Here is a 19,240-nt window from a genome sequence, read left to right on the forward strand (position 1 = left end):
TGCTAAATCGGGCCACTTCAAAAGATTTATTCTCATTTGCTGTGAAGAAATCATCCACCCTCCTTCCATTGAAGCCAGCCCTGGCTGGGCTTATCCACACAGAGAGAGCAGCTAACGCTCTCTGCAGTGCTCTGTGCTCTCACTGACAACTGCCCTCAAAGCCAAAAGGACTTAGACCTGAATTTTTTTAAATAAAATTGAATTACTTGTTCAGCTGAGTTCAGCTCACTACTTTACTTTCCTGGGTTGATGTATACGAGCGAGTTGAGCTCTGGCTCCTTCTGATCACCAGACGAAGGAGAAGTAAGGTGAAGCCTTCTGAGAAGTAAGGAGAGCTACCCCAGAGACTGAAGAGTCTCTCTCTGGTTTTAGAATGAAAGACTGAACACCCAGTAAGAGAGGATGGTGACGAAAGAGTTGAACAGATCGACAGCGACAGAGAGAGGAGGCCCAACCCATCCCAACATGTCCCCAACAGTGTTGTAGCTAGCTGAGATGTCATCATCAGCGGAAGGGACCATATGGATCCTCCTCTTCCCTTTCTCTCTAAAGCTTGCTCAGTCAGAAGCTCCAGATGTCTGGCCTAAGGACAGCCCCACTCAAACAGAGCAGAGAAAACACGGCTGGGCCAACTGTTAACCTGCGTGAGACAGCAGGGCTGCAGGCTACTTGACTGAGCAGCCTCCCATGTGCCCACTCCAAGGAGAAAGTCCTCACAGAGCCTTCAGGCCCAGGCTAGATGAATGCCTGTCTGTCTTAATTGAGGAACCACTGAACTCCAACGAACAGATGTCATTTATAATCAATCTTAAATGCAACTTGTTTTATGGTTGTAAGTTAAGCTAAAGAGGGAAAATAAAACCTCCGGGGACTGCTTTAAGATGATAATTCAAGGAGTCAGATTTTAGATAAACACTGAATAACAAACCTCAGAGATAACATATTATTGCTTGAAACATTTGGCTGTCAAAATGATGAAAAAACATTGTTTTCAGTCATGTCCTAACTATCCTTAGCAATAATGTCACTTTCCTGAGAACACAAGCAGCCATGTACAGCTGAAAATCTATCCACAAACACCAGAGTGCCCGGTTGCACATTCATTGCAGCAATTGTTCTAGCACTGAGCATGCCCCGCCCACCTGAGGATCTGTCTTTTCCAGCCATCTACTTCCTGTGTTTGAGGGGTGCCCCGCCCACCTGAGGATCTGTCTTTTCCAGCCATCTACTTCCTGTGTTTAGGGGTGCCCCGCCCACCTGAGGGTGTGTCTTTTCCAGCCATCTACTTCCTGTGTTTGAGGGGTGCCCCGCCCACCTGAGGATCTGTCTTTTCCAGCCATCTACTTCCTGTGTTTGAGGGGTGCCCCGCCCACCTGAGAATCTGTCTTTTCCAGCAATCCACTTCCTGTGTTTGAGGGGTGCCCCGCCCACCTGAGGATCTGTCTTTTCCAGCCATCTACTTCCTGTGTTTGAGGGGTGCCCCACCCACCTGAGGATCTGTCTTTTCCAGCCATCTACTTCCTGTGTTTGAGGGGTGCCCCACCCACCTGAGGATCTGTCTTTTCCAGCCATCTACTTCCTGTGTTTGAGGGGTGCCCCACCCACCTGAGGATCTGTCTTTTCCAGCCATCTACTTCCTGTGTTTGAGGGGTGCGAAATCCACTTGTCACCTAAATCTTTCTGGATTGTTTTTATTTTACTCCTGCGACTCTTTCATGCTCTTGCTTGTGCCTGTAGTTTTTTCCCGTTGACATTACGACTGTGGAAATGTTGGTAATGACCTGTTAAACACAGCCATTTAATGGATGAAATGGGCTCAATAGAATACGTTGTCTTTCCGTTGCATCGAAAAGAACGCTAAAGCTTCATCAGGGATTTAACGCATCGTCTCGACACTTGCATCACAAGAAAGTATGTGATCACGCTCTCCGCAGCCGATGTGAGTAAGACCTTTAAACAGGTCAACATTCACAAGGCCGCTGGGCCAGAGGGATTACCAGAACATGTACTCCGAGCACACGCTGAACAACTAGCAAGTGTCTTCACTGACATTTTCAACCTCTCCCTGTCCGAGTCTGTAATATCAACATGTTTCAAGAAGACCACCATAGTCCCTGTGCCCAAGAACACTACGGTAACCTGCCTAAATGACTACCGATCCATAGCAATCATGTATGTAGTCATGAAATGCTTTGAAAGGCTGGTCATAGCTCACATCAACACCATTATCCCAGAAACCCTAGGCCCACTCCAATTTGCATACTGAACCAACAGATCCACAGATAATGCAATCTCTACTACACTCCACACTGCCCTTTCACACCTGGACAAAAGGAACACCTATGTGAGAATGCTGTTCATTGACTACATTTCAGCGTTCAACATCATAGTGCCCTCAAAGCTCATCACTAAGCTAAGGACCCTGGGACTAAACACCTTCCTCTGCAACTGGATCCTGGACTTCCTGACGGGCCGCCCCCAGATGGTAAGGGTAGGTAACAACACATCTGCCACGCTGATCCTCAGCATGGGGGCCCCTCAGGGGTGCATGCTCAGTCCCCTCCTGTACTCCCTGTTAACTCATGACTGCATGGCCAGGCACAACTCCAACACCATCATTAAGTTTGCTGATGACACAACAGTGGTAGTCCTGACGACCGACAATGATGATACAGCCTATAGGGAGGAGGTCAGAGACCTGACTGTGTGGTGCAAGGACAAAAACATCTCCCTCAACGTGATCAAGACAAGGGAGATGATTGTGAACTACAGGAAAAGGAGTGCCGAGCACACCCCCATTCTCATCGACGGGGCTGTAGTGGAGCAGGTTGAGAGCTTGAAGTTCCTTGGTGTCCACATCACCAACAAACTAACATGGTCCAAACACACCAAGACATTTGTGAAAAGGGCACGACAAAACCTATTCCCCCTAGGAGACTGAAAAGATTTGGCATGGGTCCTCAGATCCTCAAAAGGTTTTACAACTGCACCATCGAGAGCATCCTGATGGGTTGCATCACTGCCTGGTAAGGCAACTGCTCATCCTCCGACCGCAAGGCACTACAGAGGGTAGTGCGTACGGCCCAGTACATCACCGGGGCCAAGCATCCTGCCATCCAGGACCTCTATACCAGGCGGTGCCAGAGGAAGTCCCTAAAAATTGTCAAAGACTCCAGCCACCTAGACATAGTCTGTATAGCCCCGCTATTGTTATTTACTGCTGCTCTTTAATTATTTGTTATTCTTATCTCTTACTCTTTTTTGGTATTTTCTTAAACCTGTATTGTTGGTTAAGTAAGCATTTCACTGTAAGGTCTACACCTGTTGTATTGTAACAAATCAAATTAGATTTCATTTGAAAGAGAAGGTACATTTATTTTGATTGGTGTACATTTTTTGTGGAAACAATAATTTAGTACAGTTGAACTGTAAAAAAAAATAAGATGCGATGAAATTAAAGCAAATTCCAAAAATGAACACTTTATAGTGATATTATGTCTGATCTCACAAACAATGTAAAGTATGTATAGATAGGTGTAATCTGGAGCCAAGTGTAATTTTTCATCTGAGGAAATCCTGCTATTGACAGATTTGTTGAATAATGCAACAGAATGTGACAACAGTAATTAATGAGGAAGTCTGGACAGCACAGGTGAGTGCAGGTAGGCCTAGACAGTGCAAGTTGTTGGTGGTTGCAAGCCTGTTCTACCCCGTTATGTTAATTTATTCATACATGGAAAACACTCATATAAATGTATAATGTTCTTTATTTGAACACAAAATATATATTTTTTATATCTGATATCATTAGAAAATGTATATATGAGTGCATTCTAAGGATAAAAGATAAAACATTTGACAATAAATTGAATACCTGAATTTCCACCGAAATCCCTGAACATTCATATTTGTCCGTAGCTGTACAATGTTTGGAGTATCTTCATCCACTGTCCAACTGTTGCATTTATTATTTGTATTTATTTTTTATTTAACCATTTTGATGACCGTTGCTAATTGTTCTGCCAATACGATGGTGCTACCTAACTTTTTAGTGCCCTATTGTCACCTATAAGCAGAAAGTTGGCGTGGCAGCGTAGTTACCTCTTGAAGAGCAGGATGGCGATGACGATGATGATGATGAGTACAACAGCCAGGACAGGGCCCATGACCCACAGCATCTCTGGGTCCTCAGCATGGAGGGGCATACCACTGTGGAGCTTCACCGTGATGGGGTCTGAGTACGGGCTGGCTGCAAACGTCTTCTGCTGCAGGAGGGAAGGGAGAACCAACAGAGTGAGGAGGACACCACACAGCAACCACTGTTTAGTATGAAGGGGCTCTATAGTTTTGATGAGTCTGAACACTAAATGACCTTCTATCAGATATACACACTATATTAATGCAGATCCTTTTGACCTTGATGAACCTTTAGACCTGTGTAGTCTCAAGCCTGTTCCAATACTTTAGAAACTCTGATATCTCTGTAGCTGTTATGCCTCATGTCTTAGCCCGAGTCTAACCCAGTGCCAGATGTCAGTGGCTGACAGAGGCTAACATCAGCTAGGCATCTGACAACATGGTGTTCGGTCAACATTATGCTGACTTTTCTTTTGTTATGCCTTTGTTTTAGGTTGGTCAGGGCGTGAGTTGGGGTGGGTTGTCTATGTTAGTTTTTCTATGTTGTGTTTTGCGTTTGGCCTGGTAATGGTTCTCAATCAGAGGCAGGTGTCGTATAGCTCTGCCTTGGCCCTGTCCTATACAGAGTTCTATATAACTCTGCCTTGGCCCTGTCCTATACAGAGTTCTATATAGCTCTGCCTTGGCCCTGTCCTATACAGAGTTATCTATAGCTCTGCCATGGCCCTATCCTATACAGAGTTCTATATAGCTCTGCCTTGGCCCTGTCCTATACAGAGTTCTCTATAGCTCTGCCTTGGCCCTGTCCTATACAGAGTTCTATATAGCTCTGCCTTAGGCCTGTCCTATACAGAGTTCTATATAGCTCTGCCTTGGCCCTGACCTATACAGAGTTCTCTATAGCTCTGCCTTGGCCCTGACCTATACAGAGTTCTATATAGCTCTGCCTTGGCCCTGTCCTATACAGAGTTCTATATAGCTCTGCCTTGGCCCTGACCTATACAGAGTTCTCTATAGCTCTGCCTTGGCCCTGACCTATACAGAGTTCTATATAGCTCTGCCTTGGCCCTGACCTATACAGAGTTCTCTATAGCTCTGCCTTGGCCCTGACCTATACAGAGTTCTCTATAGCTCTGCCTTGGCCCTGTCCTATACATAGTTCTCTATAGCTCTGCCTTGGCCCTGACCTATACAGAGTTCTCTATAGCTCTGCCTTGGCCCTGACCTATTCAGAGTTCTCTATAGCTCTGCCTTGGCCCTGTCCTATACAGAGTTCTCTATAGCTCTGCCTTGGCCCTGACCTATACAGAGTTCTCTATAGCTCTGCCTTGGCCCTGTCCTATACAGAGTTCTCTATAGCTCTGACTTGGCCCTGACCTATACAGAGTTTTCTATAGCTCTGCCTTGGCCCTGTCCTATACATAGTTCTATATAGCACTAATCTAACACTGTGTCTGATGGAGCCTTACATCAGCCAGCCATCTGCTGAAGGAGAGAGAGGCGTATTTATAGCTAGCTCCATTCTTTTATAGAGTAAAACTTCCCCAACCTGTCAGCCAGAACACAAAGTGACAACAAGCGCAGTGACTTTAATTGAATTAAGACTTGCAAATTTATCAATTTAACTTTATTATGTGATGCCAGAATCAAGCCAAGCCATACCCCTTGTACCCGCTCTCTCTGCAAACAACTTCATCAAGGTGAAAACGGATGTGGTAGAGAGAGAGAACGATGAGAGAGAGAATGGAGAGAGAGCGAGAACGATGAGAGAGAACGATGAGAGAGAGAGAACGGAGAGAGAGAGAGAGAACGGAGAGAGAGAGCAAGAACGGAGAGAGAGAGAGAGAACAGAGATTTCCATTTCCAGGCCCAAGGAAATGTGCTCATCTGTGGGGACACAAATGCACACAAGGAACACTACCTTAAAAAAAAATGTAACCTTTATTTTACTAGGCAAATCAGTTAAGAACAAATTCTTATTTTCAATGACAGCCTAGGAACAGTGGGTTTTGGAACAACAGATTTTGTACCTTGTCAGCTTGGGGATTTGAACTTGCAACCTTTACTAGTCCAATGCTCTAACCACTAGGCTACCCTGCCGCCCTGATCTAAGGAGCACACGAGGGGACAGCTTTATTACAGGCCATAATGTTTCTAACTGTCTTCATCTCCCCAATAGAAACAACAGTGACAGCACCGTCAACAAAAACAGAAGGGATCTGTTGCAGCTCTGTAGAAGCCTGGGTCTGTACTTTGTCAATGGTAGGTTACGGGGGGGACTCTTTGGGGAGATTCACCTACTGCTCGCCTCTTGGCCACAGTACAGTAGACTATATGATCACAGACATTGACCCTTTCTCTCTCAGCTCATTCACTGTCAAGCCACTAACACCTCTGTCTGATCACAGGCAAATTACGTTGTTCCCCAAAAGAACAGACATGGAAACAACCAGACATTCACAGCCCAGTAAGCTGTACAACATCAGAAATTCATACAGATGGGCCCAAAACAGCACAGAAGAATACCCGAAAGCAACCTGTAGCCAAAATATCCAAACACTCTTAGATAACTTTCTGGATACCACATTCACTCACAGTAAAGAAGGCATCAATCTAGCATCAACTATATATTCAGGCAAATGGCAAAATAATCACAATTGAAATTGATAAAAAACTAAACAAAAAAAGATCACAGATGACAACTGGTTTGATGCAGATTGTAAAATTATAAGGAAAAAAACTTCCAACCACCAAACACCTCCAACCAAAAGCACAGAGACCCAAATAATGGTGAATTACGCCTTCATTACTGTGAGACTTTAAAACTCTATAAACGTACACTCAGAACCAAAAAGGCACAGTACAACAGCAAGCAGCTGACACTAATTGAGGAGTCCATAAACACAAACAACGTCTGGCAAAATTGTAAAAAACGAAAAAAAATCTAAACAAGCGGAATTAGCGATACAAAATGGTGACATATGGACAACCCATTTTAAAACACTCTACAACGCCGTTCAAATTGACACAAACGCAGAACAACGCCAAATTCATGAGAAGTTGAATGGATTAGAAAAAGCTGTAAAGGACAATCAAAATCCATTGGACTCCCCAATTACTGACCAGGAGCTCTATAAGAAATTTCAGGCTCTCAAATTTAAAAATGATTAAAACGGTTTAATTTGATCCTGAGTGTAGGTTATTTCCCTGACATCTGGAATCAAGGACTCATAACCCCAATCTTTAAAAACGGATACAAATTTGACCCTAACAATTAGAGGCATTTGTGTGAACAATAACCTGGGGAAGGTTTTCTGTAGTAGTATAAATGTAAGAGTTCTAAACTTCCTTAATAAGCACAATGTCTTGAGTAAAAGCCAAATTGGATTTAAACCAAAACATCGCACAACTGATCATATTTACACCCTACACACCCTGATAGATAAACATGTCCACCAAAATAATACTAAAATATACGCTTGCTTTATCGACTTCCAAAAAGCATTTGATTCTATTTGGCATACAGAACTCTTCTACAAAGTTATTGAAAGTGGTGTAGGGGGTAAAACATATGACATAATTAAATCAATGTATACTGGCAATACGTGCAGCATTAAAATTGACAAGAAAATAACATAATTCTTTAACCAGGGTTGCAATCTGAGCCCTGCACTCTTCAATATTTCCATCAACGAATTGGCCACAATTCTAGAAAAATCCTCGGCCCCTGGTGTTAGTCTCCACAATTCAGAAGTTAAATGCCTACTCTTTGCCGATGACCTATGCCTGCTGTCACCCACAGCACATGGCCTACAGCAGAGCCTGGACCTGCTAGAGCAGTACTGCCAGACCTGGGCCTTGGCAGTAAACCCCAAAATGACGAAAATAATGATTTTCCAGAGAAGATCCAGATCTCAGGGAATTAGACCAAAGTTCTCAATTGGTACAAAATATATAGAGTACTGCACACACTAAAATGACTTAGATTTAAAAATAAGCTCAACTGGACACCTTAATGAGGCAGTGAATGAACAGAGAGAGAAAGCACGCAGGGCATTCTATGCCATTAAGAAGCAAATTCAAGTTGAAATGCCTATTCAAATTTGGCTAAAACGAATTGAATATGTCATTGAACCAATTGCACTTTATGGCAGCGAGGTGTGCGGTCCACTTGCAAAACAAGATTTCATCAAATGGTACAAACACCCCATTGAAACCCTGCATGCAGAGTTATGTAAGATTATCCTACATGTCCAGAGGGAAAACTACAAACAATGCATGCAGAGCAGAATTTGGCCAATATCCACTAATAATAAAAACTAAAAAAAGAGCAATTAAGTTTTGGAAACATAAAATACAGTGACCCCCTCTCATATCACTACCAAGCCCTGCAATGCCAAGAACTGAGCAAATAAAAGAGTCCCCTCATCCAGCTGGTCCTGGGGCTGAGTTCACCTGTTCTACTAACACACTGTTCTACTAACACACTGAAGCCTCAGGACCAGAACATCCAATCAATCAGGATAAACCAAATTACAACACAGTCAAAACAAAACTATATTGCTTATTGGGAAACACAAGCACAAATACAAAGCAAAATGCAGTGCTATCAGGCCCTAAATTGACAGTACACTGTGGCTAAATATTTGACCATGGTTACTGATCAAAACCTTAGAAAAACTGTGACGATGTACAAGCTCAGTGAGCACAGCCTTGCCATTGAGAAGGGTAGACACAGAAAAACCTGTCTCCCTGTAGAGGAAAAGCTGTGCAACCACTTCACAACAGCAGAACCTGAGACGGAGCTGCATTTCCTGACAAAATGTCAAAAATATAAAACAATTAGAGAGTGTCATTTCCCCAAATTTGAAACCCTTATTCAAGGTTTCAAAGACCTCTCTGATGAGAGTAGGCTACCCGTCCGGTTGGGGGAGGACGCAGAGAGCTGTGGGTTGGCAGCGCACTACATTGCTGTCTGCCATAAGTCGAGGGACAGTGTCTGACAGACGAATCAACCTGCACATGTACTCTACTGTATGCTTATTGTTATTGTTGAATGTAGGGTTATTTTGACACTTGGGTATTGTTGTTACTGTTGTCCAGTTGACAATTTTGATTCTCATTTTTATATTGTAAATATCCAAAATAACATTGTCACGTCATGCCAATAAAGCAAATGGAATTGAATTGAGAGACAGAGAGAGAGAACAGAGAGAGAGAGAGAAAGAGAGAACAGAGAGAGAGAGAGAGAACAGAGAGAGAGAACAGAGAGAGAGAGAGAGAGAGAGAACAGAGAGAGAGAGAGAGAGAGAACAGAGAGAGAGAGAGAGAGAGAACAGAGAGAGAGAGAGAGAGAGAGAACAGAGAGAGAGAGAACAGAGAGAGAGAGAGAACAGAGAGAGAGAGAGAACAGAGAGAGAGACAGAGAGAGAGAGAGAACAGAGAGAGAGAGAGAAAAGAAGGAGAGAGAGAAAGAGAGAACGGAGAGAGAGAACGGAGAGAGAGAGCAAAAGAGAGAGCAAGAGAGAGAGAACAGAATAAAGGGATCGGAAAGAGAGTGAGCGGAAGAGAGAGAGTGAGAGCAAGAGCGAGAGCAAGAGCGAGAACAGAGAGAGAGAGAGAACGGAGAGAGAGAGAGAACAGAGAGAGAGAGAGAGAGAGAGAGCGAGAGAGAGAGAGAGAGAGCGAGAGAGAGAAGGAAATAGTTGCTGCCTTCCTTGAAAATGTGTGACGGAACACCTTTTTTAATATGGTTTTAATTGCCTTTCAAAAAAACATTAGCTGACAAAGACGTTCATTCCAGAGAGGTAAAAACACAGAGCACTGCAGCCACTACACAGCCTAACCTGATTACTATGGTGGCAAAGAGGTGGCCTGGAGGGAGGTACAGCCTACTAAGTGCTGATGCAGATGAAGCTACACACTCTGAGTCTGAGTGTGTACAAGAGTAGGAATTATCACATTTAAGTAAGAACAAACACCTGCTACGAGCAGATAAACAAACTCCAAATCCTGCCCCATCCACCACCGCCCACTCACACCTGCTCCTTGGTAGTTAAGTCCCCCTCGTTCCTCTTCACCCCAGACCCTGGGTGAGTTATTTTCAGCCTGTGTTGCTCTCCCCTTCTCCTGCTCTTCCCTCCTCTCCCTTGCCATGTGAAGTAGTGAGGCTGTGATCTAGCTTAATGATGCCAGTGAGACAGGGAGAGTTGGCCCTGGGATCTCCGCTGGCTTCCAGAGGGTGTGGTGGAAGGTGTCATCTTTATCAGAATTGTCTTTAGAGGCCGCTGATGCATATCCTCCCCTGCACTAGTCACCCTCCCTGGTCACAGCAGGGACCACACACAAAGACGCAGTCTACTCCTTCTATACTTGCTCCATCTTTACCTCTCCCTCTCTCCACCTCCACCTCCACCTCTCTCTACCTCTCTCATCCTCTACCTCTCTCCACCTCTACCTCTCTCCACCTCTACCTCTCTCCACCTCTACCTCTCTCCACCTCTACCTCTCTCCACCTCTACCTCTCTCCACCTCTACCTCTCTCCACCTCTACCTCTCTCCACCTCTACCTCTCCCACTCTCTACCTCTCCCACTCTCTACCTCTCCCACTCTCTACCTCTCCCACTCTCTACCTCTTGTGTGTGCATCCCCTTTGCTGTCTAAGAAGTGTAACTAAAACAATTAGGCATCTGTGTTTGCAGGAGGATGCTCTCTCATCAGCAGCATGGCATGTGGAGGGTTGGATGGACCTGTACCCATGTTTATTAACTGCCGGTGGAAATCCCATTGACTCTCACTGAGGCCATGCCTCCAGGTTTACATATGGTAGCACTAGGCAGGCCCAGTTGAGGATAAGGAAGGGAGACAGATACTCAAAATAAGAGTTATTTTAGATTCTTCTGAATATTTCACTGCAGAATAAATTGATGTCTGGAAGTGAAATACTGAAAATATGCACCTAGCATTGCTGCAGACGGTGACAGTCCTATCCTGCATAAATGAAGGAGGACTTAAAAGGGCCAAAAGGCTTTGCATTTATGCCTATATTTTATCTACATACGTATGCATATAGAAAATGAGAGAATTATATATGTTTAAGGAAAGTAGGAAGGAGTGATGCATTTCTAAAGTATTTGACTAGGGTTTGACTATATTTAGATATTCTCAGAAGGGGGAAGAAACCTTGGGCTGCACTATCTGATAGAAACACATCCCATGGAATGAGTGAATAATGTACTGCCAGCGCCTCCACATTGACAAATGCTGCATAGGAACACTGTGTATTAGAGCCATATTAAAGTCAGAGAAAAACAGAGTTGATGTAGGGAAGGGAAGGAGAGAAGACCGTGGAGTGCATAGGGAGGGGTGAATATAGTCTTTATTTTCCATTGTTTCACACATAATCATGCTTACCTCTAAAACCTAATGAAATGACAGGCAACAAAAGCTGACTGTAATGCGGGGTGGCAGTTTTGTTATTTCCCACAACACATAAAACCATTTGCAGGCTTCTTCCTCTCTCTGGATCCGCAAGCACGAATACGCACGCACGTGCACACACACCCTATCTGTGACAAACGGGACAGGAGCCAGGAGACTCGGCTTATACCCCAGGCTACAACTTATCTATATCTCTCTCTGCCTCTGCCTCTCCCTCTCCCCGTATCCCTCTCCCTCTATTGCTCTCTCTCTGCCGCTATCGCTCTCTCTGCCCCTCTCTCTCTGCCCATCTCTCTCTGCCTCTGCCCCTATCGCTCTCTCTCTGCCCCTATCACTCTCTCTCTACCTCTCTCTCTCTCTGCCTCTCTCTCTCTCTGCCTCTCTCTCTCTCTGCCTCTCTCTCTCTCTGCCTCTCTCTCTCTCTGCCTCTCTCTCTCTCTGCCTCTCTCTCTCTCTGCCTCTCTCTCTCTCTGCCTCTCTCTCTCTCTGCCTCGCTCTCTCTGCCTCGCTCTCATTGTGTCTGCCTCCCTCTGTGTCATTTAAATATCTCTCTCTTTTTCATCCATAAATCTCCCCTCAACTGTTACTGCTGTTCTCTTGTCTCCCTGTACTGCATATTATTGCCCTGAGGCTTCCTCTACCACTCTCTCATCCTCCATTAGACTCCATCTCTTCTCTTTCTCTTTACCTCTTACTCTTTTCACCCCTCCATCACTCCCATACGATTCTCTCCTTTGTTGATGAAACAGACACCCTTTCTCGGCAGCGCCTCCCCTCCTTTCTTTCCCTCCTTCCATCTCTCCCTCTCTTTCCTGCTGTAAGTGATCACACTGTTTATATGGCCTGTTTCTTTTATCCAATTTCACACTTCCAGGCTATGTTTACCAGCTATTGGAGCCACATAAAACTGCAGTGCCCTTTTCGCTCCAGTCCCCCCCCCCCCACCCCATCTCTCCATCAACCCTGCGATAACTATAAAGCTGAGCTCACTTCCCTGTTTTCCAACGAATGTGATTAGCCTGCTATTTTCTCTGGCCAGGCTTGATTTAGATTCAACAATATGTCAATGTGCTGGCGTCACAGATCTGTTATGTGTCTGTCTGTCACTCTGCTAAACAGAAACAACTCTGTTCTTTCTCAACACAATACACAACACTACACAATGCTGTATCAAGGACCAATGTAGGAGTGGATGGGAGAAAGACCACTTTCTCCCCACAATGTGTTCCTTACCAAAAGATAGAAGAAGGAACTGGGCTGGCACTGTCAAGGTCAACAGTTAGTGCTCCAATGTTTGTAAAACAGATTTATGCTGTAAAAAAAGTATTCTTATCAACCATGACATCATTTCCAGAATACAGTAAGTTATACAGTAAATATGGGAAAGATGTTTTGCGGATGAGAAGCCGTCTGAAGTGAAGACCATGGACGCCAGTGAGTGCATCTTCTGAGGTGAACAATTACTACTGAGGTGAACAAATACTACTGAGGGGAACAATTACCACTGAGGTAAACAATTACTACCGAGGTAAACAATTACTACTGAGGTGAACAATTACTACTGAGGTGAACAATTACCACTGAGGTGAACAATTACCACTGAGGTGAACAATTACCACTGAGGTAAACAATTACCACTGAGGTAAACAATTACCACTGAGGTGAACAATTACTACTGAGGGGAACAATTACTACTGAGGGGAACAATTACTACTGAGGGGAACAATTACTACTGAGGGGAACAATTACTACTGAGGGGAACAATTACTACTGAGGGGAACAATTACTACTGAGGTAAACAATTACTACTGAGGGGAACAATTACTACTGAGGGGAACAATTACTACTGAGGTAAACAATTACTACTGAGGGGAACAATTACTACTGAGGGGAACAATTACTACTGAGGGGAACAATTACTACTGAGGGGAACAATTACTACTGAGGTGAACAATTACTACTGAGGTGAACAATTACTACTGAGGTGAACAATTACTACTGAGGTAAACAATTACTACTGAGGTAAACAATTACTACTGAGGTAAACAATTACTACTGAGGTAAACAACTACCACCGAGGTGATTCAGTGAAATCTGACTGTGACACGGGGTCATCGTTTTTCTGTTATACGTGCACACGTAACCATGACACACTACACAACGTGAGTTATATGGTTCTGCTGCATCGTGCAGCTTGGGGCGTGGCGGCCCCAGCGTGAGCGTTGGCCCATCTGTTACATACTGTAGCTAGCTCACTGAGAGACGAGAGGAATATCACAACCCACAACTGACTGTGTTATCATCAAATACTGGCCAGGCTGAACTGTGTGTAGAATAGGCATGGCTGAGTCAACATATGACATAAATCACTACAGTAGTACTAACAGTACTAGTATGTTCAGTTTGATTCTACATGGGATGTACATGTATCTGGGGGACAGTGATAATGTATGGAAGTTGTGTTTGTTACAGGACTACAGTATATATACAGAATAGATGAGGAGTAGTGGTTGTTACTTACAGACTCGTGGTCTTTGAGGGCAGCCAGGACGAAACAGAGGTACTGCTGCTGTCCCGGTAGAGGCTTGTTGTAGAAGCCGTTGTACTTCTTCTCGTCTCCTAAAGTGAAGGTGTCTGGCAGATTGTCCATCTTGGCAGCGATGTAGGGTCTGAGGAACTCTTGGGTCTGTCTCCTCCTTCTCAGGCTCTGGTCAGAACTAGCCTCCAGGAGCTGACATGACGTCACAGAGATTACTTAGCTGCAGCCCAAATGGCACCCTATTTCATAAATAGTGCACTACTTTTGACTAGGGCCCACCCAGTATACTATGTAGGGAATAGGGTGCTATTTGGGATGCAGACTTAGACTCAAAGACACACAATCTCGTACTGTTGTGCCCTTTAGCAAGGTTCTTAACCCCAAACTGGACAAATCAATAATCAAGTTGTGTTCTATTGTATATAAACAGTAAATACTCAGTTATATAGTACACACACATACTTTTCTTTATGCTCATAAACTGTGTCCATAGGCTACAATTAATTGTGCTTCTAGGCTCACAGGTCAAATCTCATACTGCAAATAAAGCATAGAGTAGTTAAGGTTTTATAACACCTTGGTCCTGCAGTCAGACAGACTGTAAAATACCTGCTCCTCTCTCACCTCTCTCTGACCTGCAGCTGTGGTGAGAGATCACAGCTTAATTACATAGCCTCTGGTGTGTGTGTGTGTGTGTGCACACACACGTTTATTCCTTTGTGTGTGTGTGTTCCCATTTGTGTGTGTTCCCATCTGTGTGTGTGAGGGATAATTAATTTACTACCTCCGATGGAGAACTGGGGTAGATGTGTGTGTCTGTAGATTGTCTGTAGATTGTCTGTAGATTGACTCTTCAGTGGGCATCTTACTACATCTATCTGCCTCTATCTATCTCTGTCTGTCTGTTTCTGTCTCAGGGGCTACTGCACTGCAAGCACCTCATGGTCAAGCTAGCACAATAAAACAGACAAACCGAATGACCATCGTCCCTTTGAAAACGCTGGGATATGATGCTTGAGACGTTCTACAATTCCACAGTTCCTGGAAAGTCCATATTACATTGTGATGTAAACTGGCCATGTGACCTTATCCCTCTTCATCACTCTGTATTACAACAGGGAGAGGATGTACTCGGAGAGAATGTCTGAGGCATTCTACAGATTCCTAGAAAGTCAACATGACATTTTTATGTATACCACCCCTATAACCTTGTTCACTGTTGCTCGATAAAACTTTAACCAACCCACTTCATACAGAAAACACCATTTCTCTACCCTGTAAAACCGCAGCAATGGCAATGATTTAGATGACAAAAGAAGAAAGTCTGACAATGAGAAAGCATATCTTGCTGTCTCAATATGCTTTGTTTGTACCCAGGTATATTCATTTAACGCGCTCTTACGTTTTGGATGTTCAAGAGGCTGCCGTCTTTTTTCTGCAGACGACAGTAGATTGAGAGAAAGCTAACTCATGAGAAAACATAAGAAGGTATTGAAGCCCAAAAGGTCCACATTAATAACGCAAAACAAAAAATGCTATAGCAGCTTTTTAGGAGTGTTTTAAGTGTCTCAAGAACCCAAGAACTTGAAATAATACATGTAAAGTGTATTGTTTAAATGGAAATCACCATCTTGCACAGAGAAACCAGATGATTTAAATGTATACTGAAAGCTGAGAATACTGTAATCAGAGAGGAGGGGAGGGGGGCAGAGACAGAAGATGCTACATATTTAATGGTGCTATGGAAGACAGTGCTGTTTTTTGGTTTGTGCCCAGAGGAAGTGCTGTTGATGCACACACACACACACGCACCTCATCCAGGTCCATATCTTCAGGGTTCTCCCACCTACGTAGTGTGGCTGGTGTGACAGGAACCACCACTATATAGTACCATCTGAAGAGGGAGAGACAGGCAGGGTGAGTAAGATCAGGGTGTGAGGGAGTGTATGTGTGTGTGTGTGTGTGTGTGTGTGTGTGTGTGTGTGTGTGTGTGTGTGTGTGTGTGTGTGTGTGTGTGTGTGTGTGTGTGTGTGTGTGTGTGTGTGTGTGTGTGTGTGTGTGTAAAACACAGTTTTTCAGATATCTGTTTTGTCACCACATGCAGGCTCCACTAAGGCCTCAATCCATTCTCCACAGCCAGAAGTACTCAAACATAGAAATCCCTCCCTCCCTCCCTCCCTCATATATATATATATATACACACACTCCCATCCCCATGGCCAGATCATTAAAATACTGATTGTATTGTTAAATGAGTTGTCTTTGTTTATCACTCCTGCTGGCTCTGCTTATTAAGGCTTAGCTGTTCCTGTTTCTTTTGAGAAACAAGCACTTGAAACACAATTAAGTCCAAGTAATTTGCAAGTCTGTCTGAGTAGCAGGGGAATAAAAAGTACCTTGTGTGAAAATGTAGTTTTTGCATTGGGCCCCTGATCTCTTATTAGTTACCATTTGAAATAAACTCTTGAAGAAGTGTCTTTCTGCTGTATTGGGAGAGTAGCAGAAAGCCACTGTAAACATGCCTATTCTTAATAGCACAGATGTTTCAGATAAAGGCTATTTTTGAAGGTTTTCACTGGTAATTATTGCAGGCTAATCTGGCACAAGGCCAGACTACAGCCCTAACAGTGTTTTCTCTACTGCTCTACCACTGAGAAGAAATGTGAAACTGTGTAGCAGACAAGGATGGATATAAAGGCAAAGGAGTAGTTCTCCATCTAGACAGCCTCGGTGGACACAGCTTGTGTGTGTGTGTGTGTCTCCTCGTGCGCGTCTGAGGCTATTGATTTAGCATTAACATTAAAGGCCATGTTGTTTTCTGTGTGTCTGGTGGGGAAAGCCTTCTCCTAAAGTCCAGCCAGCACAGCCTATCAAAACTCTGCTGTGCATCATCCACTCTCTGTCTAAATCCTCTCTCAGCTCCTTACAAAGTGCAGGGTATTCCTTTTAACAGTATGGCTCTGAGATATGGCCTGCAGACACAGAGATGAACGGATGACGTAGCACAACATCCACCAAGACAACGTACAATAGCAACAGCTCACAAAGCCGTGTCTATCCCCTGCAGTCTTAAGGAGATAGCTGGTATAGTGGTGGTGGAGGATTCATGTTGTTGTATGCAACGATAGTGAGTACAGCATGAGGGTGTATAATACTAGCAGTAGCACTAATAAATGATACTAATAGCTATAGGGATTGAGAAAGCCCTGTTGTATTCAGTGGACTGAAGACTAAGGAACAATCGCCCCAGGTCCTCCGTTGGTGACTCAGGAATGGTGACTCAGGAGCTGACAGTGATTTAGCACAAACAATTATAATCATGCCTTTACACGCACGCACACACACACACACACACACACACACACACACACACACACACACACACACACACACACACACACACACACCAGCATTGACCAGCATTGACCAGCATTGACCAGCATTGACCAGCATTGACCAGCATTGACCAGCATTGACCAGCATTGACCAGGAAGGAAGGTGGTGATAGCCCTAGTTGTAGCAGAGACACTGATGATGATGGTGATAGACACAACAGACCTGATAGGGGCGGTGGTGGGGACTCTGGGTAGGGTGATGGTGATAGACAGAAGAGACCTGATAGGGGCGGTGGTGGGGACTCTGGGTAGGATGATGGTGATAGACACAACAGATCTGATAGGGGCGGTGGTGGGGACTCTGGGTAGGGTGATGGTGATAGACACAACAGACCTGATAGGGGTGGTGGTGGGGACTCTGGGTAGGGTGATGGTGATAGACACAACAGACCTGATAGGGGCGGTGGTGGGGACTCTGGGTAGGGTGATAGACACAACAGACCTGATAGGGGCGGTGGTGGGGACTCTGGGTAGGGTGATGGTGAGCTTGCCCCCCTCCTCTGGGTGGTGTTGGTATTGGATGGGTTTGGTCTTGAGCAGGTCCGGGGCGGTCCTGATGGAGACCTGCTGCTGTAGACCCCCAGCACTGTTCCCTCTAGACATCAACACAAAGCTGTAGTCTGTGTCTGGCTGCAGCCTGGTGATCAGCTTCCTCTTCAGGTTCCCCTGCACCTCCACACTCTGCTGGTTATACAGAATCTAGATAGACACAGAAAGAAGTGTTACACGCACACACCAGTGGAGGCTGGTGGGAGGAGCTATAGCAGGACAGGCTCATTGTAATGGATGGAATGGAATTAATGGAACGGTATCAAACACATCAAACATATGGAAAACACATGTCTGACTCCATTCAATTTCAGCCACTACAATGAGTCCTTCCTCCCACCAGCCTCCACTGCCACCCACCCAACTGCACACATTCACTCACTCTCTCACTCTCTCACTCTCTCACTCTCTCACTCTCTCACTCTCTCACTCTCTCACTCTCTCACTCTCTCACTCGTATAAATTCGAACCAACAGGGGGTGCTCTGGTCAATGAGTTTCACACAGAACACCTCTTGGCCATCACAGAGGTCAGGCATACAATGAAGTCTCTATCATATTCACTGGCAATATTCCTTTGTTGAATGGATAGAGTGAAGTGCAGTATAATTCTACTTTCTTGTGATTGTATTCCCCCCTTTGCCTTGCTACCTCAGGAGAGGTATGGGTTATTGGTAATGAGGTATGTTAGAGCCTGTCTGATGATTTCAAGCATGTCCATATCTTACAGCACCTTATGTCCATATCTTACAGCACCTTATGTCCATATCTTACAGCATCTTATGTCCATATCCTACAGCATCTTATGTCCATATCCTATAGCATCTTATGTCCATATCCTACAGCACCTTATGTCCATATCTTACAGCACCTTATGTCCATATCTACAGCATCTTATGTCCATATCCTATAGCATCTTATGTCCATATCCTACAGCATCTTATGTCCATATCCTACAGCATCTTATGTCCATATCCTACAGCATCTTATGTCCATATCCTACAGCACCTTATGTCCATATCCTACAGCACCTTATGTCCATATCCTACAGCACCTTATGTCCATATCTTACAGCACCTTATGCCCATATCTTATAGCATCTTATGTCCATATCTTACAGCACCTTATGTCCATATCCTATAGCACCTTATGCCCATATCCTATAGCATCTTATGTCCAT

The 19,240-nt window shown here is 44.4% G+C and overlaps 1 protein-coding gene across 10 annotated transcripts in view; it reads right to left on the minus strand.

Moving 5' to 3' along the window:
• Positions 1-19,240, minus strand: part of ptprfa (protein tyrosine phosphatase receptor type Fa) — a 408,795-nt gene that overhangs the window by 38,810 nt on the left and 350,745 nt on the right. For all 10 annotated transcript variants that reach the window (XM_031785716.1, XM_031785715.1, XM_031785723.1 and 7 more), the window contains 4 exons: positions 17,955-18,211; positions 15,930-16,011; positions 14,100-14,309; positions 4,102-4,265 (listed from right to left, as the gene is read on the minus strand). In XM_031785716.1, coding sequence (XP_031641576.1) covers positions 4,102-4,265; positions 14,100-14,309; positions 15,930-16,011; positions 17,955-18,211 — 713 coding nt within the window. The remainder of the gene's footprint in view (positions 1-4,101; positions 4,266-14,099; positions 14,310-15,929; positions 16,012-17,954; positions 18,212-19,240) is intronic.

The sequence above is a fragment of the Oncorhynchus kisutch genome, linkage group LG13 (assembly GCF_002021735.2).
Source record: "Oncorhynchus kisutch isolate 150728-3 linkage group LG13, Okis_V2, whole genome shotgun sequence".
Lineage (NCBI taxonomy): Eukaryota > Metazoa > Chordata > Actinopteri > Salmoniformes > Salmonidae > Oncorhynchus > Oncorhynchus kisutch.